This window comes from Rhagoletis zephyria, unplaced genomic scaffold (assembly GCF_001687245.7).
Source record: "Rhagoletis zephyria isolate East Lansing unplaced genomic scaffold, Rhagoletis_zephyria_1.1 Rzeph_scaffold_01486, whole genome shotgun sequence".
Lineage (NCBI taxonomy): Eukaryota > Metazoa > Arthropoda > Insecta > Diptera > Tephritidae > Rhagoletis > Rhagoletis zephyria.
In genome coordinates this window covers 31,863-57,473 of record NW_016158570.1, presented here as the reverse complement: position 1 = coordinate 57,473, position 25,611 = coordinate 31,863, and the positions used below count along the sequence as shown (strand labels likewise).

Genomic DNA, 25,611 nt, shown 5'->3' with positions numbered 1-25,611 from the left:
ATAGCCTCAACTTTCTTCTTATAGTCGTTGTCTTTGGCCACCTTCACTGCTGCTTTCCATTCCTCTTCCAACTTGTTTGGTCTATCAATTTCCAGAATATTTCCAGATCTAGCTTTTTTGCCGCCAAGCATCCAACGTTACATGTTCCCAAGCTCCTTTGCCCACTACCCTTTGGGAATAAATCCCTTTTCATTAAGATCCGTCTTCGCCGGTCTAATCTGATCCTTCGTGACAGATGTCATCTCACGCGGGTACCTTGATATCTTGATCTTGATGGAAACGATCCAAAAAGGGATTTATTGCGACGTTACGCAGTTAAAGTGAAAGAACAGTTTTCTCGATTATAACCCTAAGAATTTATAATATTTCCTTCAAACCCTATTAAATAATATAAATGTCTTTTATTGAAAATCAAAGCCAAAAAATACTAAACAATGACAAAAGGAAACAGAGGGCTTGTTCGAGTTGCAATCACAGCCGCAGTGTTGAACGAATTATTAAAGTATCACGTTCTGTGTGAATTTCTAGCAACGTATTATGAGTTGGGCAGTTGCAACAATGTTGCAAATTTTCTTCAGTGCGGCTTTTATTATGTGCCTCGAATAGGCCCAGTGCGATGGGGTTGGGCCACCACATAAAATACACACTTTGTTACTTTCCTTGCACTTTTCTAGACATCTGTCCGCGTTGCCACCAAGAATACATCGGTATTTTGCTTTATTGGACAGTGTTATTTTCTTCCATACAAAAAAATGTCGAACATACTTTGTATGGAAGAAGCTCAGAAAAAATATTGCAAAAATTTTTCTAAAAAATCTTATTAGAAAGTTACACATTAGTGCGCAAATTTATTGAATTTTCTTAAGTTTTGCACAAAGTTTAGAGATATTATTTTTATGTTTTTTGTTGTAGTATGAACATGTTTCTATAAAAAATTTGGGGAATATTAGAATAAAAAACTTCGCGTATTTTGAGAAAAATTCTCTGTGCCAATACTTTTGCCCGGCACTGTATTCAAATTAAAAACGTTTAAGCCGTTTTTCTCAAATTTCGCTTTTTTGAGTTATGCTACTATTGACTAGTAAATGAGCGATATGTAGAAGATTCTGGTAGTTAATTATCCTTGAACCCTATTTTGATCGACATCCTTGGTCCAAACTATTCCCTATCATTCTGAGCGTTTGGCGATACTGTACACTGATACTACATTCACTGGCGATTAAATATTGGCTCCAATTTCCCCATATGTCTATACGCAGCTTCCTGGAATAAACTAATTCATTCCGCATTGTCATATTCTCGCTCATCAAACAATCATTTGCTAATTTGGCTTCGTAAAAAGTGGAAATAAAGACCTATCAAGTCTTAACTTTCTTGAGTCCCTCAAATCCAAATTTTTCAATTTTTGCCCAAAAAAAAAAAACCCTCTATTAATCGTGTCAATTAAAACGCGAAATTTGCCCTGTGATAACTCACTTAAATTTTCCAATCCAACCATCACTGCGCCCCTAAGAACCCAGATTCTTTTGCAACGGAATCGTATTACGCAACGATATAAATAGTCACCAAGTGGTCACTCCAGCGACACTCTTGCTTGTGTTCAAGATTTGGATAGAGCATCTTGATGCATCTCTGGCTGGTTTACTGCATGATAAAAACATAACAAGGTAAAACCATTGACAGGCAGTTTGACGCTTGCCAACAATATATCTAAAATTTCAAAACTCAAATTCACACACACATTCCCATTTTCAATCTAAAGCAACAACAATTGCGAACAATTTCTTTTTTATTATCAATTTTACATGATCTTAAAATGCTGACAAATGTCAGAAAAAATCTTGGCCGACGAATTGAGAGAATGAATTTACCTTGTAATGTTTTTATCATGGGTTAACTGTATACTGTGGGATATACTATACTTAAATATATGTATAAAGGCGAGTTTATATAAGGTGGTGTTACTAGATCAGCTGATTTTGTGTATGTGTTTCGCCTCACGGCTTCTAATGTCAAATTGAAAAATTTTGCTTGAATTTCCGCACACACACTTACAGATTTTGACAGTTTATGCCGCCAAAGCAAAAACAAAATACATGTAAATTTTTTCCGTATCCTCGGAAAACTGTATATTTTCTCAAAGTTTAGTTGCGATGCGGCTTTCTTTGAATTACTATAACATTGAGTTAAGCCCATTTAAATTCGAATTCCGAGATACGCGTTTTTTAATCACTATTCCGTGTTAATGCGTATTATGTGCATATGTACGTACATACACACATACATATTATCGTTTAAAGTGCAAAACCGCGTATCAACAAAATGCAAAACCGCGTATCAGCAAAATGCAAAACCGCGTATGTGGGGTTGCAGAAATTATTTTCTAGAGAGTAAAAACAATATTTCAAAATGGCTCTGTTTTTTGTGAAGCAATCGCATTTCTGGCTAGTATATTTCAGGACGAATGGATAGGTATTGAGCCAAGAACTTCTGTGAACAAATCCAATTTTTTGGCAAAAAATGTCAGTTACGTGGTTTTGCACAACGACAATTCGCGGTTTTGTACTTTAAACGACGATATGTATTTATTACAATTTTATTATATAACTTCTGTTATGCTAAAAACAAATACTTTTACGACTTTTAATAGACGTCAACTGTACTTTGCACCTGGAAGCTATTGCTCGAATGCCAGAATGGCAGCAACGCATTATGCGTTGTCAAGTAAAGAGCATTGCGAAAAGCGTTTGGAAGGCTGAACGCGAAGCCGAACGTGCAGCTGGGCATAACACATCAAAGAAATACAATGAACCAGTCGTTAAACGCCGCTACACGAAGAAAAAGGATAGATTAGCCGCTGAAGAGAAGAACGCGGCGGCGGCAGCGGCAGCGGCAGCAACGTCGGCATCAGGTATGACAACAAATGCGTCAACATCAAGTGGAGGTGGTCCTACTGCAGATTTGTCATCAGGAACGGTAATTGGTGGTGGAAGTGGTGGAGTGTCGGCGGATACATCAGCGCATAGCGCAACATCAACGACATTGCCGGCGTGCGATGGTGGAAACGGTACTGGCACTTTGTCTACGTCTACTACAACAACGCCACTTGTGGCCAACAGTAAATTATTGTAAACATGAGAAATTCGATAATTGATATTAACATAAAACAAAAACAATTTTGCATCTCTTTTTTCTTTCCATTTTGTGTTGCAATATGAACTGATCTACTTCTTATTGAAACGACGCTACCCAACCGATTGCATATTAAAACAAAAAAAATCCCAATGTGATATGATGTACTATGCTTGCTGTTCGGATATATAAATGACTCGACATTCACATGCTCATGCTTGACGCAACGCGTATGCCGCCTGCCGCCAATTGCAAAAATTGCCGATTGGATTGATTTTTTTCGCTGGAATTAATGAATTAATTGCAAATACTTACATAATATTCTCACTGTTTGCTTTGCCAAACTTCATTTAATATTTTTTATTTACCTGAAATGACTGATTGATACAACATTACTAAAAACAAAAACGTGACACACATCTATTCGAAAATGAAAACACTTTTCGAAATAAAACAAAATATTTTATGAAACTGACTTTTGTTTTTTAATGCTGGCAACTGGATATAATTTTTCTACAAATTATATTTTTATACTGCTTTAAAACAATCTGACCGCTTATTGGCATATATGGCTTTGATGAAATAGTATCGGCAAAAAATTCAAAAAAGTTGCACCACTATCATCTAGTCGGCGACGGGGTGCTGTTAGAACCACCACGACCCTTGTCGCCGGTGCCTACGAATCACAGCAGTCACAGTCAAAGCAGCCATCACAGTCAGCAAAGTGGCAACAGCAACAGCAATTACATTCATCAGACCAGCGACAATCCCCCGCAAAACTGCGATCAATACAGTCCCAGCCCAGCACATTCATCATTGATCTCCAACAACAGTAACGGTTTCAACGGCGGTGGGGGCGTTGGCGGCAGCAGTGGTATCGGTGGCAATCATAAACAGAATAACAAATATCGTAAAAGTTCAGCGTCAAGTGGAGCTGGGGGCAGCGTCAACAACAGCGGCAATAACAACAACACTTCCTTCTATTATCAAAATAATCATTTGTCTTCGCACTACGCCACTTACACCGGTGAGTCGAACGATGCGAATTGGGATGGTTTTGTGATTCGCAGTCGCACATCATCACCAACGCATGCGGGTGTTGGTGGAGGCAGTAACAACAACTATCACAAATATGAAAGGTGAGTATGTTTTAACCTTTTCATCTGATATTAATTTTGTCAGGATTGTCTGTAATCGAATATGCAATGATTTTTTTTATTATTTTTTTTTATTGTAGATCTAAAAATCGTACGTCATATGACATAGACAACATTGTTATACCGTATAGTGTTGCTGCATCGACACGAGTTGAAATTTTGCAATACAAGGAAATACCAACACCCAAGTAAGTGTTATAAATCTTAATTCCTTTATGATCCAACGATCGGATCTAAACCAAATTAGTATGAGACCATGCTTGAGATATCACCTTTAAGCGCCCGATAAAAAAAAGATTAGCGAAATTGGTTCACGTGGCCCAAAGTTTTACGGTAACATATGTACATAAAACAAGTATTCCGACGAATTGAAAACCTTCTCCTTTTTTTGAAGTCGGTTAACCCTGAACAGGTAATCTTTGTCGATTTGACGAGCACTGTTTTCTCTATTCCATTTTTCTCTCCATTGGACTGAAGAGCGAATTGCTCTAAAGTATGTAAAAAACTTAAATAAAAAGTAGCGTCTGTGTTTTCCTTCTTGTTAAAGTTCATGGTTATTAAAAGTAGTTTGGCAATCGTGCATGCAACATTTTTCATACAAAAAATGAAAGAGTTATAAGGCGAACGATGGTAATAGAAAATAGAACATACAGAGAAGCCAAGGCATCTGGCATTCTAGGCAATCTTTTTGATTTACTTGTCCATTACTAAGTAAGGGAAGAATATCCCCTTATCCCAAATAGAAATAGAGTCTGGCGTCCAATAATATCAAGGAATCAGCCAACCTCATGCATAAAATTTTACCATACACAAAAGTCTTAAGAAAGGGTAATCTCAAAAGACAAAGGGAGGAGATAAATGCTTGCCATACAGTGCAGGTAAGGAGAGAGGCCAGTTAACCCGTTAGGTTATCAGAAGTAGCCATCAATACTAACAAAATTGTTAATAAACAAAATAATCTCAATCTATAACCACACACTTAGCCAATAACCTGGATGACAGACTGTTATCATCACTAAATAAAATAAATAACGAATCCGACAGCACTTTAATTAATAACGCAAAAAAATTACATAAAAATACTACATCTTAATATTTAAAGTTAAAAATGTTAAGGAAATAACTAGTACTGAACTTTGTGTAAATAAAAACGATATATGTACATAGATACAGCAATATTATTAGAGATTTGGCTTAACAGTAACATAGATACCTGTATGAATGGATAGAATCTGGCATTATACAATAGATCAGATGGATTTGGAGAAGTGGGGATCTATTTGACGAAAAATAATTAATTTTCAACATTCCAAATTAAGAGTGAAGTAGAAAATGCAGAGATTACAACATTGAATTTGAATAGAGCTGGGAGCACATAGTAACATACAATTAAATGAAAAGGTGGACACAGCAGCTAACAACGCGGCACAAAATGGTGACCGAATACAAACATTGTGGACGATAAAAGACGCAATGATGGAAACAAAGTCAAGAATAATCTAGATGAATGGCAGCAACAGAACACGGAAAAAAGTCAGTCAAAAGGGAAAGCATGTGGACATATGTTCCCGGAAATACAAAATAAACCTTGAGTACACAAAAAATCAGATTTCATGCCTGTTGAAATAAACACAAGTAATTTCTAAGTAAAAAACAAAACCGACTTCAATTCTCATATAAAAATATATATATTTCATGATCCGATAATCGGATCTAAACCAGATTACCTCTGAGACACTACCTTTCCGATGCAAAAATAATTATCGGTTGACGTGGTCCAAAGTTATGCGGTAACATACATAAAAAAAAAATAAAAATATTCCGACGAACTCTAATAACCTCCTCCGTTTTTGGAAGTCGGTTAAAAAATAAACAGAGTAATGACAAATCACACATTTTGTAAAAATACTCTAGCAAAAATGAATATATATACAGATTCGAATTGTGAATCTTGCATCTAACAGAAGATACAAACATATAATTTTTCACAGTATTAAATACATTTATACTAGAAACAAATATCCAGTAATCAGAAATTGCACATCACTAGAAGAATTTCATCGTAACACAAATGGGAAAGTATATGGAGCCATCCATAACTACTTTTTTAAGTGATATTAAAATGGATCTATAATTGCGATTTAGTTTCTGTAACTAATAATTGGAGATGGCGTTTTAAAGCATTATTGCTGGCCAAATACTACTTCCAAACTTTTCGGTCGGTCGGTTAAAAAATACGCGACATGAAGGGTAAAAATCAGAACGATTTTTGACACTTTCGATACCAGGAGCAACAAAAAAATACACGAAAATGTTGTTTTTGCTCTAATGTTATTACCTCTTTGATATGCCTTGTAACAAGTTTTCTATTTGAGTAATCCACTTGCAAAGTGCGCTATGTAAATTTTTTTTTCGATTTTTAGTTTTTGGTGGATTACGTACCAAAATTTAAAGTAGTTTCATGCCCACTAACAACACAGTGCAAAATCTTTTTATATTCTGAAAAAATAGCATAAAATGTTAACTCTTCTTCCAAAAGTCGCTATCATACATATTTGTAAACTTTCAAAAGTACCGATGTTCTGATGAACCTAGAAAACGGCTTTAGGTCGTATAGACTGTTAATGTTATCTTATGTCATGTTATGGTATGTTATAATTTTATAAGGCTCTTATTTATCCAAATTTTCAGGTAATAATAAAAAAGATTCAATTTGAATGTTACTCGTTGTCGTAGTCGTTTTTTTTCAAATTTATGGATTTCTATTATAAAATCACATAACGCTGTTTGCAAGTGGACGACTACTCATTTCTACGCACAAAATTGTTTGTATAAATTTTTAAATTTCCAAAATTCTACTTTGTGTATTTCAAAAGCTCTTACGAACGAATTAAAAAGCTCTACAAAAAATTTTATGCATATAGAAAACTTGCTACTTCATTTGTATGAGCGCCTGGTATTTGGAAATAAAAATATCGTTTCGTAAAAATAAACAAAAAATCCGGGTATCCGAATAATTGCACAAACGAATATTAACCGGATATCCATACCATGATAAAAACATTACAAAGTAAATTCATTTTCTCAATTCGTCGGCCAGATTTTTTTTTACCATTTTCCAGCATTTTAAAGTCATATAAAATTGAGAATAAAAAATGATATTGTTCACAATTGTTGTTGTTTGAGATTGAAAATGGGAATGTGTGTGTGAGTTTGAGTTTTGAATTTTTTAATTATATTGCTGGCAAACGTCAAACTGCCTCTCAATGGTTTTACCTGGTTATGTTTTTATCATGATCCATACTATCCGGATTTTATCCGTGTAAGCGGATAATCCGTATGAATTTTCGAATATTCGAATAGCCGAATGGTTCCAGCCGCCCTACTCGGAGATAATACCTATTTTGATAATTTTAAAATGCAAAACTTTATCTGTAAACAAAATGTCGTCATCGTTGGAACCGTTTCCGAGAAACCTATGGATATATATATATATATATATACATGTATATATTAATGTAATAAGATAAGATAATGTAAGATAATATTATGTACTGCCCGATTCACTTGAATAGGTACACATATTTTCCTTAAGATCCAAGCTTATATCTGGATTTGTGGGGATCAGAGAAGCTTCTTTTTAATCTCGTTTTGGAGGTAAGCGGTGAAAATGAAGAAAACAACTTCATGACTTTGCATTTTATTTCACTTTTTATTAAATCACACGAAAATTATACTAATTGTTTTTTGATTCACTTGAATAGGCACACTGGCTTTAACAAAAGGAAAGGACTATATTGAACCTACAAAGCAAACTTTTCATTTTAATTTTAATATATAACACTTTTAGTATGGGACACTACATCCTTAATTCCAATGTATGGAAAGATCCCTATCCGGTAGACATATCTAGAGGTGCTTTGAAAAATCAAGGACATCTCGCTGCTTATCACTTTAATCGCCGGAAAGGGCAACCTGTCATTCATCTCATGGACTGTCTGGCCCGCAAACTTTGCAAAACATCAAATTACAAATATTTTCCATTAGGCTTAGGTACTGTGAATAGGACGAACTCTGGAAAAAACGACTTTGCTTCGTTATCCTCGTTTTTACAGCTCCTGTAGTGCGAATCGATGGGTAGTTTTGCTAACATATTCAAGAACAAGGTGCGAAAATGTGGGACAAATGTTAAAAAATGTTCTTAATACTTGTTTTGCACGAATCATTCATAATTTTGGAAACTGGGAATATTCGCCCTCATTGCGAGAGCCGTGTCGAATGCAAGTCGTTTTTCGAGAGTCGAATCGTATCTTAAGTTTCACGCCATTGCCTAAAATTTCCACTCGACTAGTGTATTAAAGTGGGAAAACTTGGCAGCACTGTATAGTTTACGATGATTTTCGTCGTTTACTTATTTCAGCACGGCACAATGCCAATATTGTCGAGTCGTACAATTGAGCCTAATTTACGACTTACGCAATGAGGCTGATTATCTCAACTGCTCTAGACTACGAAATCGCAGTTCACATCGCCATACAACGTTCGCCCTTTCATAAATCGTGACACACATTAATAAATTTGTTGTAGCCATGGAAATTTAACTTTTCTCCAGAGAAATCCACAATTTCCTAGTTGTCCTTTCAGGCATGCGAATTGTACAAAATTTCAGTCATGATTTTAAACGTTGGCCTTTTTGACATTTTCTGAACACAAGTGTATAGAGTAATCCGTTGTCGTTGTTGTTGTAGCGGCTACTAAACTTCGCTCGGGGGTCGGTTCATCCATCAACGTTGTCATCTGTTTCAGCTAAGGGGAGGCCCAGGAAGTGCGCAACTTCAACAGGATTTGTTCATATTAAAGATGGGCACGGGCCTAAATTTTCAGACCCGGCCCGGCACGAGTGCAAAATCAACTTTCAGAAACACACACGAGCCCGCACGTTAAGAATTTTAGTGGGGCACGGCCCGGCATGACGGGACACGTCTCAGCCCGGAAATAAAGAGCCAACTTTTATTGTATGTTTACATATGTATGTACATATTTTTAATTTTGTGTTTATGTATATATATTTACTTCCCAGCCAGCAGAGAAACGTACTTTTTGCCGACAGTGCAGTTTTCGTACATTTTTCGTATCCGGAAACGTTCAGAAAACGATTTCCATATTTGTTAATTTTTCGTATCCGAAAAATGTCATCATCTTATTTCAAAACAATAATTTTAAAATATTTTTTCAAACTGAGCATTTGAAAACACGTAAACGTATTCGCCAGTAGCTGAGTGTGCAGAGAAGTGTGCTACTATTTATTAGCTTTCAGGAGGTCCCAGGTTCGCATTCAGTCAGAAGCAACACATAAAAATTCGTTATTCAAATTGAAATAATTACTGAATCTTAAATTTGTTTTTTATTTGGTTTCCTGTTACTACGAAAAAGTTTCTGTGAAGTTCACAAGTATCTCAGTTTTTCTATCGGTTTCCTAATATTTATTTTTTTGCTTTTCTCTTATCAAAAGAGTTTTAATATTTATTTTTTTTTTTTTTTGTATAAAAACAAAAGTTTATCTAAATTTGTAGTATTAGCAACGGGCTTTTTCGTGCTTATTCGTGCTTTTATGAAGTTTAACTGAACGCCCATACACGCACGAGTTCGTGCTGTCAGCAAATATTCCGGCCCGTATCCACGGGCAAACGCAGGGGCCCGCCGGGCCCTTAACAAAAGCCCGGCCTGTGCCCATCTCTAGTTCATATGGGTAGGTTTCAGGGGGCATGCGAAGAGGTAACGTAAGTCATGTGGCGACTCTCCGCATGCCGGGCATTGGTTGGGCACATCCTCGTTTATTCTGCTCAGGTAAGAGTTATGCCTGCTGCAATAGCCAAAGCGAAGTTGGGCTATTGTGGTGCGGGTCTCCCGAGGCAAACAAAGTTCTGTCCGATCGTCACATCAGGTGATTGTATGCCCACTTCCGCATTCAAAGGTCGAGAGTCTACACAACTTGAGACCGTCTCCCTGTGAATGCCGTTCTGGGCCTGTCTGTATGTTGTTTGATGAACCTCTGGACTTCGTCCGTCAGTTCGTAGAGATGCCTCCTGGTGCCTTGGCGAGGGCTCTTCTGCAAGCAGCTGTCTATTTGGGTGACCACGTCTGTGGTTCCCTACTTGAAATTGCTTGCAGAGCATTGTGTTATGCTCCTTGATTGGGAGCATCTGTGCCTCGTCGTGTAGGTGGTGTTGGGGCGACATCAGAAGGCATTCCTTGCAGTGAAGAAAGCTCGGAGAGATAACCGATTACTTTCGAGCACAAATCTTCAATTCCATTTCCATGTGCCATTATTGAGCAATCCTCGGCATAAGTGACTCCCCCTGGTGGTTGAGGCTGCTTAGAAATATAATAATTACACAATAGCGGGGATATGACACCACCCTGTGGTACCCCCTGTTTAATTTTTCTCGGTTTGCTAGTTTTGTCCCTAAAGATTAGTGACGAATGTTGACCATTCAGATAAATCGCCGACCATCGTTTAGTCCCTGTGGGAGAGAGAATGCCTCAATGTCTTCTAGTAGCGTGAAGTGACTGACGGTGTCAAAAACCTTTTGCCAGGTCCAGCGCTACTAGAACTGTTCTCTCACAGGGGCGTTTTTAAGGCTACGAGTTATCTGAGTGTTTATGGCGTTAAGTGCTGTTGTTGTGCTGTGCGCTTTACCCATGCTGATGCTTCTCTGGGGTAAGGTGGTTTGTGTATTGCGGGAGTAGAAGGGCCTCTAATGTCTTCGGTACCGGGGAAAAGAGGGTTATGGGCGGTAAGACTCTTCTTTGTTGGACGGTTTCCCCGGTTTAGGCTGTGGGATCACTCTTACCATTTTCCAGATGTCTGGAATGATGAGAATGGCCATAGACAAGTTGTGAGGACTTTGGTTAGATTGTCCACTCCCGCAGGACCCAAATTTTTCAGCATCAACAAGCAAATTCCGTTGGGACCTATGGCGTTGGAGGCTTTCGCCTTCCCGATGGCTCACCGACTCGACATTTGGCTTTGTCCGCAGGAGGATGCAGTATGAACTGTCGGCTGAAATAGCTCTCTCATCGCCCCGGGGACGACGAAGCATGGCCGTCAAAAGATATTTCAACTCTGTCGTTACTCTTCGTCGTATTGGACAATGACTTCACGGTAGACCAAAGCTTCCTCACACCAGAGGTGAAGTTGCAGGTCTTCAGATGGTCTTCTCACCTCTTCCGCTTATGTACGTTCACTAGTTGCCGAATCTCCGCGTTGAGATCCCCGATACGGGGATTTGCGAGATCGGCCTGACGAACGCTAGCAGGAAAATTCGGACGGGGACCCGAAATACATCCTCCTGGGATGAAGCGGGTTGGAGCAACAGTGACTACCCTGCGGAATTTACGTTCATCTAAGTGAACGTCGGTGGGTGTGGGTAGGGCAGTGAAGGTGCTTTCAGTAACATACGCGAAGCCTTGATTGGAACTTAGAAGTTGACATAGGTCCGGTGATCCGTGGAAGCAAAGTCGCCAGGTTTATCAATCGAGATGACTATGGGCAGATGGTCTGATGCTAAGGCCAGCATAGGTCCCCATGATATGCTGTTTGTCAGACCAGCGCTAACAATTGTTAGGTCTGGCGAGCTGAAGCAGTTGCCCATATTCCTTGTGAGAGCGTCGTCGTTCATTGTGCAGAGTGTCGAATTGTCTATGTGCTCAGCCAAATGTGTTCCCCTACGATCATTCGACAGGCTTGAATGCCAAAGGTCGTAGTGCGCGTCAAAATAACCAACTACGGTGTTCACATCTGAGGAGCGCACCTATTTCAGGGTGCTGTCATGCCTGACAGCTGGTGACAGCGGGTATATAAACGTTAAATATTTCGAGCTCGACATCGCCTGACGGGATAGCAATACCCTGACATTCTAGGATGGCATCCCTGCGGTCGATGTCTGCTTCGATAAGGCGATACTGCACCGTGTGGTGCGTGATGAACGCTAAGCCTCCATCTCTTGCTCGAGATCTCGACGGTGCACATTGTATCCGGCGCAATTCAACAGAGTTGAATTGCTGTGCACCTTCGTCCTTGGACCGCAGCAATTAATATTCCATGCCGGCCCATGAAGCCCGTCATCTCCTCGATCTTGCTCTGAAGTCCGTTGCAGTTAAATTCTGTGCCTTGGGAGACCGATTGTGATGCAGGGTGTTAGAGAGTTGTGTTGCCTGCCGGTCCCCTGCTGTATGTGCTACAGACGGGGTTGCTGCCTTGTGGTAGTGGTTGGCGGCGTCACGAGGGAAGTTTGCGACTGGGCAGTACCGCAGGGGCCCACGCACGCAAGTTCTTCCATACAAAGTATATTCGACAATTATTTTTTGTATGAAGAAAATTAGCAATACTTTTACTAAAAAAATTGTCAAAAATCAACGCGATTTTCCAGCAACTTTAAACTTGCATTTTGTCATACTAAATTTGAATGGGCTATAAAACTGCATATTTAGAATTTTTCTAAAAAATCTGAATAAAAGTTGCAAATTAGTGTGCAAATTTATTGAATTTTTCCGAGTTTTGCACAAAGTTTAGAGATTTTATTATTATTATTTCTGGTGTAGAATGAACAATATTTTTATAAAAAATTATCGAAAATAAATTAGAATAAAAAACTTTGCATATGTATATTGCGAAAAATTCACTGTGCCAATACTTTTGTTCGGCACTGTAGTTTATTCTGCATCAAATGGCATATAAATTAATGATTCAAAGTCTTTACAAAATTTAGGAAAATTCGATAAATTATCATCAAAATTTGCAATTTTAAACAAATTTTTTTAGTATTTTTTTAGTATGCAAAGTACAAGCTATAAACTACCATTGATTTTTGAGAATTTTATTTTTGCTGATGATCTGAATGAAAAGTTGCAAATTAGTGGGAAATTTAATGAATTTTCCTGAGTTTTGCACAAAGTTTAGAGATTTTATTTTTATGTTTTTTAGTGTAAAATGAACTATATTTTTATAAAAAATTGTCGAAAATAAATTAGAATAAACCACTTTGCATATTTTGCGAAAAATTCACTGTGCCAATACTTTTGTTCGTCAATGTATATTTCTATTAAAAATTAACGAAAAAAATTTATTACGATAAAGATTGCAAGTATTTAAAAAAAATGTACGGAAACATATTCTGGTTAGTGCATATACATTAGGGTGGTAAAAAATGCATGTGAAAAAGCAAAGTCGGAATTTTTATGCTCTCACACCCTAGGATTGTTAGGATTGTTCTATACCGAAAAAATATACCCCTATTTTTTCTATTTTGAAGTTAAAAAATATTAAAGGTCGCTCAAAGCGCTTAAAGTTTTCCATGTATTTTATATGGGGAAAAAACAACTTTCCGTAGAAATGGTACATAATTCTTGGAAATCAATATATTTCGACCGGAGAACTCTGTTTCTCTTCAGTAGATTCCCAATAATAATACCCAATTATTTGTTAGCCATGCCAACCATGGTTTTGTATGGAACATTAGATCAAAGGATAATTATAGAGAAACTATTAGTATAATTGTTTCGGTACAATAAGTCTATTTTGTTTATTTCTTCGGGTGCCCAGATTGTGACCAATGGGTTTCTTTAGCCTACCTTTTTGTTGAATAAGGTTTGCGGTTCGTACATTTTCTTCTTTTTATCTAAATTTTTCAAAATATAATTTTGACTTTGATGTAATATGTCGCAACTAGTTGAGGCCCCCCATGCTGTGAAACCATACCTTAAATAAGACTCCGTTGAAGAACTGCATAACTACTACAGAAGCTTAAATGTTTCAAGTAGTATGAAGTCGACCTGAGTTTCTTTTTAAGATGGCATATGTGTGGATTCCATTTTAAGTGGCCGTCCTATATAGCTTCCCAAGGTATTTATATTTATCAACCTTCTCCAGAACTTCAGTACAAGCGCATGTTTTACTGTGAGGGACTAAGATTGCTGTGTATGCAAAAGCGGCATATGCAAAAGCTCGGCAGTTTTTAAGGTTACTGAGCATAATATTTGCATATGTTAGTTGCGTTCCAGATAACTTTGTGTAAAAACCTGTAAAGCTGTCAAATAACAAAATTACTTTCTTGAAAGAGAGGAGCGAGAGCGAAGCAATAAAAGTCACCTGGAAAAACCACTTTTCTTGTAACTACTTCCATTTTTTTGTATGTAAAGCGCTGTGGAGACGATCAAATATCTGTATCAACCGTCTCGCGTTACGCTTGACAAACAATAAGCGCACTTGCCTTCTGATCATTGTGGTGAGCAAGTGCGCGGATAAGAAAAATAAATTGTTTGTTGAATTGACGAGTTTATTTGAACGTTTGCGGGCAAGACACGAGCCACAACCTCACACATATGCAATGCTTGACGTATTTACTTGATTGTATCCGTGGCGCTTAAGGTTCTGTTTTTTTGTTTACAAATGCAACCCTGCCTATCGTTTGACACTTTTCATGAACTTGCAGGAAGAAAAACTTCGGACAAAAACCTGCAACTTCTGACTGAGAGAGACACAATAAAGTTGCTGTTACCCTCTAAATCTGTTGTCAAAGATGGGACAAAGGAATAGTTTGAGGCCAGCGAAGATTCTGAAAGCGAAAACTAATAAACCAATGATTTTGGTTTATATATTGTGCATTATAGTGTACACACATTTTATAAATAAAGGTAGTCAATATATTTTAAATAGTAAATTATTGGCTAATATATATATTTTATTAATATAACCTATCTGTAATACAAATTATTTCAATTTTACATTTGATAAACAATTTTGAGTAGAGGCAATAAAATATTTTTTGCCGCATAAAACTTGAAAATCTATCTATGTGCGCTGGTTTTGTATGGAAAAAGGTTTCAAATGCAAATAGATTTTAACAATTTAGAATTTTTGTGAGAAGAAATTAAAAATATTTGACATTTTCGAGAACAAATAATTTGAATAAGAAAAATCAAATCAGCTGCTATACTGATACTACCTGTTCAATGTGCCTTGGTTTAATTGTATTTTTGGAATAAACAAAGTTCTTTTTGCTTCTGTCGGTAAATTGTTTTTTTTTTTTTACAAATAGTATAAATAAGCAATGGGAAATGGGGCAAAATTTGTTTTACTTCCAATTTTATGCACCCCTGAAAATCCCGGGATCGGAAAAGCCGAAAAATTAACAGCCCTAGTACCTATTCAAGTGAATTGTGCTGTATGTACATACGAAAAAGATATAAAAAAATAATAAACCCACCAAAGGCTAAGGATAGTCCTCTTTTTGTTTTTGTTAGGTGTACTATTTTAATTTGGGTTTCTTGATTTTAATTAAAAATCACTTGGATTTAATTTATATCACATTTGAAATTTAAGATGGCGCGTTATTGATGAAGATCGTGGACGTACTGTTATGTTATCGGATGAACCAATGGAGACTGCTTCGGCTTCAGGAGTCGCTAAATGTGATAGCGGTGAAGGAATGGAAATTGATGGATGCGAGAATATGCTTGTAGAAAGTAAGACATCAAGTGATAGTAAATCTGGAAATTCAGTAGATGTAGTTAATGGGTTAGAAGTGGATATTAAAGCGGTAGAAGAAAAAACTTCAAAAGAAGTAAATGCAACAGAGGAATGTGGAAAACTGAATGTCTGTAATGGGAGTGAAACTGCCGATGGAGAAGACGCCTTGATTAAGAGCGGGGCGCCGATTCTTAGTACCACAAAAATCTCAGAGCAAAGAAACAATAACTTTATAAAAAATGATTGTAATGCTTTGGTAAAAACTGAAAACAAGAACATAACAGTTCAAAATTCGTCTACGGCAGTCGACTCTATATCGGACGAACCAGTGGTAAAGAAAGCGAAAACAGAGCATAATGAAGATAACAAAATGTCAAGTGTAGACAAGGTTGAAGTCAAACCAGAAAATGTAGGTAATTCGACATTTGCCGCATCAAAAATTCCTAAAACAGAAGCAACGGCTGCATTCAAGCGGGCAAAGCGATTCAAGCGAGTTAGTACCATTCAAGAAGAGTCCTTCGACATCGATGCCGCTGCTGAAGCAGCAGAGCCGGAAGACATAACATATGATGCCATCATGTTGCGACATGAACGCGCACTGACTGAAGAGCGCCGCAAATTCCAAACGTATTTGAAGTTCCCATGGAGCACACGTTCGCGAGCTAATAGGCGCATCGACAGTCGCGCCGAGTCAAGTGGCGCCAATACGCCGGATCCTACTTCTCCGGCGCCACAAAGTTTAGGTGGTGGTGATCAGGAGGTAAATTTTTAAGCCCATTTATTTGAAGATAACATATATATTTAACTAATATTCAATTCTTGGCTTACAGAGCATTCCGTCGCCTCTGGCACCATGTACACCTCTTAATCCATTGGATACGATTTCGGAAGCGGGCGAGAATGGTGCAAGTAAGTAAAATGGAGATAACTTTGCGAGAATAAACAGAATTTGAACATAATAATCTTCTGTCACAGGTAATCCTCCAGCAAACTCCATCATCAGCGCTGCAAATAATACCAATAGTAATGATTTGAGCAAACGTTTGGAACGTCGGCGCACAACGTCGACGAAAAGGGAGCGTGAACTGGAGCGACGAAGTTCCACACCAGACCCCAGAGAGGTACGGCATATTCTTCTTATTTGGCTCTATAACCGTTCGTCGGTTTGGGCCGAGACCAATTATATGAAATATTATGGGTCGAATATGGATAGCAGCGCAACCTCAGTTGAGTTGCCGATGGGCAACCCACTGAAATGAAAATGTATATATATCCTTATCATGAGTTTCATTTTCCCCAAACCGGGCTCACTTTTCACTTTTGGTTTTCATGTACTATTTACTATGCGTGGAATTAAAATTTGTGGATGAATTTTTTTTTTGGTNCTCACTTTTCCCTTTTGGTACTATTTACTATGCGTGGAATTCAAATTTTTGGATGATTTTTTTTTTTTTTTGGTGAAACTCAGGATAAGGCAGTATGAATAGCATCTACACCCAGTAGATAACTTCAGGAGTTAAAAGCCCTTCCGAAAGGCATTCCTGAGAGTCAAGAGGACTTCCACTCTACATTCCTTTCTCCTTTTTCTTTTGTATGGAGTGGCACAAATTGAAGGGCTTTTTGTTTCGCTACTCATGGAAGGCCTTGCAGAAGGACCTTTTGGAGGAGATCTGCTTCTTTAATTTATAACAATCATTCATATTTGAATTATTTGCTTAACGTTTATATCAAATATGTGTTATTGCAACCTAAAATGCTTATTGAAATTCATTTATAATGCTAAATAATATAAATTTATGCATTCACGTAAATTGTAAACGGATAAGCCCTCTATGTAGAAGGGCATGCAAGACATGCAAGGAGGCACTTTTTTCAACCCTTCTTGGGTAGGCCTCTTAGAATGGCTTTACTTAAGAAAGTCTACTTAAATTATCTCCAATGCTTGAGTTTAATGAAGCTGCAGAAACAGTTGAAAAAAAAAAAATTTTAATCTAAAGTTTCATGGCTACCACTTAAATGCGGTTGTGAATATAGCATCTCAGTTGCCAGCTTTCAGTTGCCAATTGCCATTTGTAATACATTTTCAGACACTGGCAAATCCACTGAAGTTCGGTTGCAATTCGTAATTGACCAATTAGTTAATTATTATCCTTACCATTTTTATGCTCTTTCTTTCACTACCATTAACATGCAGCTCGTGCCGCCCTATGAACCTTTGCAATTCCCACTTACCGATGAGGCGTTTGAAGGTTTGCTTAAAGCAATGCCCGTCGAATTTCATTGTTTGGATTTCGACGCCAAGTATTTAGAAGACTGTAACAACACTGGCGGTGCCGTCAGTGGTTCCAAATATTCCCGTCAACGCAGCAGCTGGCGCAGTGATGTGTCAGCTGTAAGCATCAGGCGTGGAAAGTTAGCCTCTACAACGCAAAACTGTGATGTAACAAGTAGTAGAAAACAGCGAATAAATAACAATGGTGGTAGTAGTGGCCGCAAAGGTATCAACGGTGGCCGAGGACGTCGACGAGGCAATAATGCCATTACTAAAACTAATGATGAATTGATGAATGGCGTGCATGCCGGTGACGAGGAAGAAGACGACGAAGACGACGATGTCGATTTAATGATGCTATTGGCCGAGGAGGCCGATGATTACGACTACCCAAAGCATCATTTAGCGCCCGATGATGATCTCTTTGATAGCGGTTCAGGCAATGCGGGCGGGGGTGTTGTGTTGAATGGCAACGCACGTAACCGTATGATGGATATCGAGGACGAGTATGAAGCATATCTGGGCCGCCGACATCGGGACAGTGACGCGGAGACAACAGATAGTGATCCATTCGCCGACGACGATCCCAACGATCCAGAGTGGCGCGGCGAGAGTGAAGATCGAGGTGGCGCTGGCGGGGGTGAACGAAACCGGCGCACTGTGAGGTAGCGATAGCAAGTAAAACACTAGAATCTTACTAAAAAACTATGGTTTAATGATTTTGCGTCCTAACGGGGGAGTATAAATCGTCAGAGATTGATCTAGCTTTGCTTTGAAATAAATTGCTGAAACTATGTTTCTCTACAGTTGATGATTTAAAACAACCACTTAATGCTGCGTTGCATTAATACTTAGTGTGCGCGAATTGCTGCCGGTTTGTGGTAGAACCTTTGTTTTAAAAACAATAATTTCCCAGTTTCGGTTAAAATTTCTGTTGTATTAAAACACAGAAATAGTGGAGCTCTAATTGTAGAGGCAGTGATAGTACGGAAATAGTTGGAGTTGCAAGTTTCAGAAAAAAGTGAGTAGAAATATTTTTGCGTTTTAACACAACTGAATGTGTAGCAAATCTACAAGTTTCCTTTTGTTGAATATTTTTGTGTGAAACAGACAGCAGTCAGGCGTAATGCTCATACCGATAAATATGCAAATGTGGGTTTTCTTATTGTGATGACACTTTGTAATTCACATGAATATATATATATATATAAATGGCAATTTCGCTGTGCGTTTAATTTACTTTAAATATATATATATAAAAGAGAAAAAACAGCAACAAAATATTTTCTTTAAAATTTTTCAACAAATACATATTATTTTTTTATCTAAATAAAATACAAGTAAAGAAAATTGGGAATGGAGAAGGGCAAAGCATAAACAATGTATGTCTATGTTCATTGTAAGAGATATTTGTTTCTTTAGCTGCGTTTATATTACATACTGCTTTAAGTTGTTTTTGTCGTCCTTTTTTGCGCACAACACAAAGGGTGGGTAGGGAGAGATTGTGTGCATTGTAAAAAGTATGCATAAGTTTATGCTTTTAATTTTTTTTTATCGGCAGATTAATTTTAGATTTCATATTGGAAAAAGCGATGAAAAGAAATAACAAACAAAAAATACATACATACATTGTATTTAAATAATTATAGTTGTCATTAGAATATACATAGTAAACAAAAATTAAATGTTAACAACTAATTATACTTAATATTAAATTAAAAAATTATGCTTAAATTTAGTAATACAAAAAAATGATACAAATGTAAAGAGCCCTTACGCATAAACAAAGAGCTGGGAAAAATTATTCTGTTTGAAATTGATTTGTAAAATCCAGCGAAAATTGGCTAACTTTAATTTAAAGCTAAGAATTTACTGGTAATTAATTATGTTTGCGCCAGCTGATATTCATTCACCAAGACAGTCGATTAAAACTTTTTTTTGGAGCGATCGGAATTAATGTATACAAAGTGCGTTCTAAATTTTATGTATTTGATCAGATGTTTAAAAAAAAAAAAGAATGAACTGTACATGCCCATTTGAAGCCGATCTGTATACTCTGTAGGTATTGGGTTATTTTCGGGCTGTACAAATACTGAATCAAATAAATGTTATGCTTGGATTATTACAATTTAGTTGGCTAATGAAATGACTAATTAAATAAATACAAAAAGGAATAAATAAAATACAATATGAAAATTTATTTTGATGGAAATTTTCAAATCCATTATTTATACCGAATTTAATTGAAAAATTATATAGCTATTGCCTTTCGCTTAGGCGGCATACACGGTGCGTCTGCCTAGCGATTCGGTTTGAATATGTTAGTGAAAATGACTGACATGAGTCTGAATAACTGAACTGTGTGTAGTATAAAGTCGAATCAACACGTTCACAGATGACTCGTAAGTCTGACGCACCGTCTATGGCGCCTATAACAGCATAAATAGTAGTTTCATAAGCCAAAAAAAAAATAAAAACTCGAGAAAAATTGCTTTAAAGTTCTCATAGTAAAAATAGACACATTTTCTTCTAATGAGCTATCGGTAATTGTTACAGTTTTGAAATTTTTACACAACATCGAAACATTTATGTAGCTTGGAGAAGATTTGAAAACGTTTCGAATTCTAACATGTTTCTCTATGGTAGAATGTTATAAGACGATTAGAAAAACTGTTGAGAATTATAGCATTCTTTACAAAAAGAGTACTTAGTTCTCGATATCGAGAAAAAGGTTAGATATCTAATCGTATCATCTGGATTTTTAAGTGGTTTCTAATTTCGAGTGCTTTCTAATAATTCTTTAATCGAATTCTCACATACATATGTACGTGGCCAATTCTCAATTAGTTCGAACTTTCGCATGACTCGCCAGTTTTGAATCGGACACATATGTAATTTTCGCTGGTTACATAAGTTGTTTAGGCTATGTAAATGCAAAAAAAAAAAGGATCACCGTACATTTTCTAGCCAAATATGCATATAATTCAGAAATGTAATTGGGATATTTTCTCAAATAAAAGTGTGACTCCTATTATTTTTTTATTTTTACGTAGCAAATTTGGTGCATTGATTACTCATGTTTGAGTTTATAATTAACTGGTAGTATTTGGAGAGAAGAATCGAATGCAGCCGGTTAGAATTATGTGCTTGCAATAGAAAAGACGTTATGAAGAGTCAAAGTGGCGTGACTTCTTTTTTTAATTCTGACACTCGCGGTTTTTATAGTATACTGTAGCTGGTGCGTACTAAAACTGTTATCGGACGACTTTTGTAGTGTTCTCGGGCATAAGAGGAATTAATCTAGACGTGGCAGGCTTCTGTGCGCTCATTAGAAGATAGTTAAAAAAACAACTTCTTTGAAAGGTTACGATGCGTGCACAAAAGTAAAATTGCATATTGTGTGCTCTATAGTACAATAGTACAATATACTCAGCCCTATTCTGCATTTCGACTCGAATCGAAATTTTCTGCGTTTGGCAACTTTGGTATTCTGCGACCCGTTTCGCTTCGATCAATCTTTGAAATTTACGATTATACCTATTCTACATTTCGATCGTAGTTACGTTTTTCTAAGTTGCAAATTTGTTGACGGAGAACGTTTCGATTGTTATTTTCGTGGATTTAGATATTAAAATTTTATAAAAAAGAATTAAGTAAAATATACTGTGCATGATTGTAAAAGTCATCAGAAATGAATTTTCTCGATTTCTGTGTTTTCGCGAGTAGCGATACGGGCAATACGAAAAATTGGCTCAAATAATGGCAACCAAAAAGGATTTTGCGCGGGGTTTGTTTTCATTATCTATAAATAAGACTGTGCGCTGAATACAATTTATTATTTTTATATAACATAAATAGATTTATGTACATTAGACTGCATCACCAAAAAACATTGCGGTTTTTCCACCAGGATTACAAAATTTATTATATTTAAAGACGTCCACCAAAATATTTCGGAAAAATATTACCATTTAAGTGAGCTGGACCGATTTGAAAATACCTCCAAAAATGTAGTTTTTTATGAATAAAAATAGTTTCTTAAAGAACCTTTTGAAAAAAGTCCCCTCAGATGACAAAAAAAGATTAAGCTTAAAAAATCTGCATAAAAATATTTAAAAATCTTTTCAACGGAATCGTAAGAATGAGATTTTCGATGCTGTGTTGTTTACTTTTTTCAAAGATTGATTTACGAAAAACCTGAAGAGCTGGGCCAAAACTATTCCGATTTAGACTTGTGGGATCTCAGTAGAGAGGTATTTTTACGATGTTTTATTTCTGTCCAAAAAGTCATTCGTGTCCCAATTTTTTTTTTCCAAAAACCAATACATCTTAATTCAACTTTGAATGACGTTCGTTCATCCTACCTTTCTCTTTCATCCTTTGAATGAGTTTATTTGCAAAGAAATAAAAAGGGTGAGAAAATACCTTTCCAATGATACCTCTTGAGTCTAAATCGGAAGAGTTTAGGTTCAGTTATTCAAGTTTTTCTTATACCAATCTTTGAAAAAAGTTAAAAAACGGCATAAAAAATCTCATTACGATTCCGTTCAAATTTTTTTTTAAATATTTCTATGCAAATTTTTTAAGCTTAAACCGTTTTGTCATTTGAGGGGATTTTTTCAAAAAAAAATCTTTAAGAAACTAGTGTCATTCATAAAAGACTCCCATTTTTGGAGGTATTTTCAAATCTGTCCAGCTCGCGTAAATCTTAATATTTTTTCGAAATATTATGGTGGACGTCTTAAAATAAATAGACTATAATTCCAATGGAAAAATAGTACCGATTTTTTTTTGTATGGGGAGTGATGCAGTCTAATGTACATACATACGTACATAAAATGTGGAGTTACATAAAAAAGATGTTTTTATTATTGTACGCGTTTTTACTAACTTTGTAAAAAGAGGTGCGTACGTTGTCTTGAATATGATTTGCTATGGAAGGATAAGCTTTGTTCTTCCCCTCCTCCTGGCGGCTTTCAAAATCGAGTTCATTTGCGTTCAATTCTTCCACTCGGTACTAAATGCAAATGTTGTGGAGTGCTCAAATAACGTTTATAATTTCACTGGCTTTGAGCGGTGAGTATGCAGTTCAAAAATAATTTCTTATAATTCTTCACTCATCTGAAAAGGATCAAACATGTCCCAGAATCTCCGCCCTTCAACTTTCGCATCAGCAATCTGGGACTCGTTCTGCTCTTCCAGCAATAAAACTATGTTTCCACTTAAACTTAAATTAAGAACAAACGAAATTTTATTTTTAAGTTAAAATGAGTTAGACATATTTAGTTAATTTAAAATATTTAAAAATTTTTAACTTCAAAAGCTGCTATAGTTTGGTGGCAATTATTTCTTTTGTTTTATTTCGATTTCACACATTCCTAGACAACCAGCTGATTTCGAAGATGCTTTCGCTCTTCCTCCTCTTTCGATTCGATCTTAACTCAGTATACCAAATTACGACTAACGGAGCGGAATGCAGAATAGGGCTGACTATTGAAATATGATCCTCGGGCAACACTTTTTATTTGTTCATTATGAGAAAATGAGATGTCAAATGAAAGAGCTTGGGCTGTAGATGCTAGGATTTAACGTTTATTTTTAGCAATTTATGTTCGAACATTTCTTTATATGAAAAAAATGCGGACCACCGTCACCGTTGCTGAACTAAAATTTGATGGGCTACAAAACTGAATACCAAAATTTTGTCTAAGTACGCTGATCAAGAAGTTAGAACTTTTGGTCAAACTTTGCTGAATTTTCATAATTTTTGCATAAAGTCTGAAATTTGGATTTATATCGTGTTTGTTAAGTAATCAGATATACTTTCATAAAAAAAAATATAAGCATTAAATAAACTAAAGAAAAATAGCCAAAACTTACTAAAATGTCGCATCGCATTTTTTGTTTGGTTCACTGCATGTGTATCTCGGCAACCGATTTATCAATTTGTACCAAACTCAGTGACCTTGACCTTGACCTTGGCATAAAAAAGCTATATGTTGAAAATTTTCGAAATCGGACTAAAATTACGACCACTTTCCACTTAAAAAAAAAAACTCGTAAAAAACGTTAAAAACGTATGGTGCGTTTCTTTAAAACGCTGCACCGCGTTGGTTTTTGAATTCTAGCAGCTGAAGGAACGTGTACTAAAAATTTCAGACATGTGCTCCCGATTAAAAAAAAAAAACAAAAAAATTCGAAGTTTGTGAGAATTGCCCATATACATATGTAGTTTCTAACGTGATTTTCGATTCGAATGCTGACTCGATTCGTGATGCTGACTACACACGGTTGTCTTGTGTGTATCGTTGTTTATCGATTTTATTGGCTTTGTTCGTTGAAAACAACTGAGCTGAAAAGATGTTTTTGAGGAAAACTAAATTTTCTTCCGCAAGTTCATAACAGAGCACGCCATACTGAGGTTGCCGTAATAGTTGCCTCCACGGTTGCCTCGTGTGTATTGAACAAGAAAATCAGGTTGCCTAAATACGTTGCCTAAACGGTGTGTAGTCAGCATTAAAATCTTTTATTGTATCTTGACACTTGCAGCAAAGATACGATATCTCACGTTTAATAATATAGAGAACTAAATAAAAAATTTTTATTAAAAATTAAAGTTTTTTGAGATTTCATCATGCAATTAATAAAGGTGATAGGGATAATACGCTCCAGCTCTGAAAGTATTCAACGCGGGGCTTGATGCTGGTAACAGAGGAAGAGGAAGGTCTTCTTTGCGTTGGAAATACAAGGTGGAGAGGGACTTGAATTTACTTGGCATTTCCAATTGACGTTAAATGGCGCAGTCTACCATATAACTAAACTTCAGAAAAATGGCGAAGATATGTCTTTTCATCTGTCCTTTTGTACACCAACTGCATGAATTGATCAAAATTTAAAGTTTGAAATTATTCCCTATGTTATTAAACGTGCGGTATAAGGTTTGTTCCACAAGCTACTTGTAGAAAAACTCGAGCAAAGTTCAAACTGTCAGCGTATATCAAATAAACTCAAAAACTTAATGGTGGAACGCGTATATGTAACTCGAAGTGACTTCGAGTAGCTTGTGGAACAAACCTATTATTTATGTATGATTTTTTTTTTTTTTTTTTGTTGAAAGAAGGATATTGTCGTCATCAAATCAAAAGAAACAAAACACATTTTTAAATTTCTGCTTAAAAGCTTTCAGAACCATCGTCCTTATTAAAATATGTATGGCTTTGAAGATGATGATGACAATGTGCATAGTTTCTATGTATGAGTGCGTTCAGAAATGCATCAAACCAAAGCATCGGCCTCTTTTATTTGTAAACTATAATTGATGGAAAGGCCTTATTGACGCAACTAAGTTCCAATTCTGCGTGGTTGCGCATATTGGACATTTCCGTCAATTATAGTTTCATATTCCGATCGTTCAATCATTTCGAAATACATATAAATACTTGCATACATATAAGTAAGTTTGTATCTTTAACCCCTGACCGGGCTGTATCGCTCTATGCCTGACAAGGCTGTTAAAATGC

General features: G+C 36.5%; 1 protein-coding gene and 1 long non-coding RNA gene across 6 annotated transcripts in view; both read left to right on the top strand.

Moving 5' to 3' along the window:
- Positions 1-19,066, top strand: part of nsl1 (non-specific lethal 1) — a 39,707-nt gene extending 20,641 nt beyond the window's left edge. For 4 of the 5 annotated variants that reach the window (XM_017617773.1, XM_017617776.1, XM_017617774.1 and 1 more), the window contains 7 exons: positions 2,651-3,118; positions 3,719-4,271; positions 4,370-4,477; positions 15,673-16,579; positions 16,650-16,728; positions 16,795-16,940; positions 18,014-19,066. In XM_017617773.1, coding sequence (XP_017473262.1) covers positions 2,651-3,118; positions 3,719-4,271; positions 4,370-4,477; positions 15,673-16,579; positions 16,650-16,728; positions 16,795-16,940; positions 18,014-18,760 — 3,008 coding nt within the window. In that variant the 3' untranslated portion in view covers positions 18,761-19,066. The remainder of the gene's footprint in view (positions 1-2,650; positions 3,119-3,718; positions 4,272-4,369; positions 4,478-15,672; positions 16,580-16,649; positions 16,729-16,794; positions 16,941-18,013) is intronic. The other variant, XM_017617777.1, reaches the window with a different exon arrangement.
- Positions 19,067-23,978: 4,912 nt separating this feature from the next.
- LOC108364182 (uncharacterized) lies at positions 23,979-25,376 on the top strand. Its single transcript, XR_001847711.1, has 2 exons — positions 23,979-24,401; positions 24,444-25,376. It is a non-coding gene; the product is annotated as an uncharacterized LOC108364182 (long non-coding RNA).
- Positions 25,377-25,611: the final 235 nt, after the last annotated feature.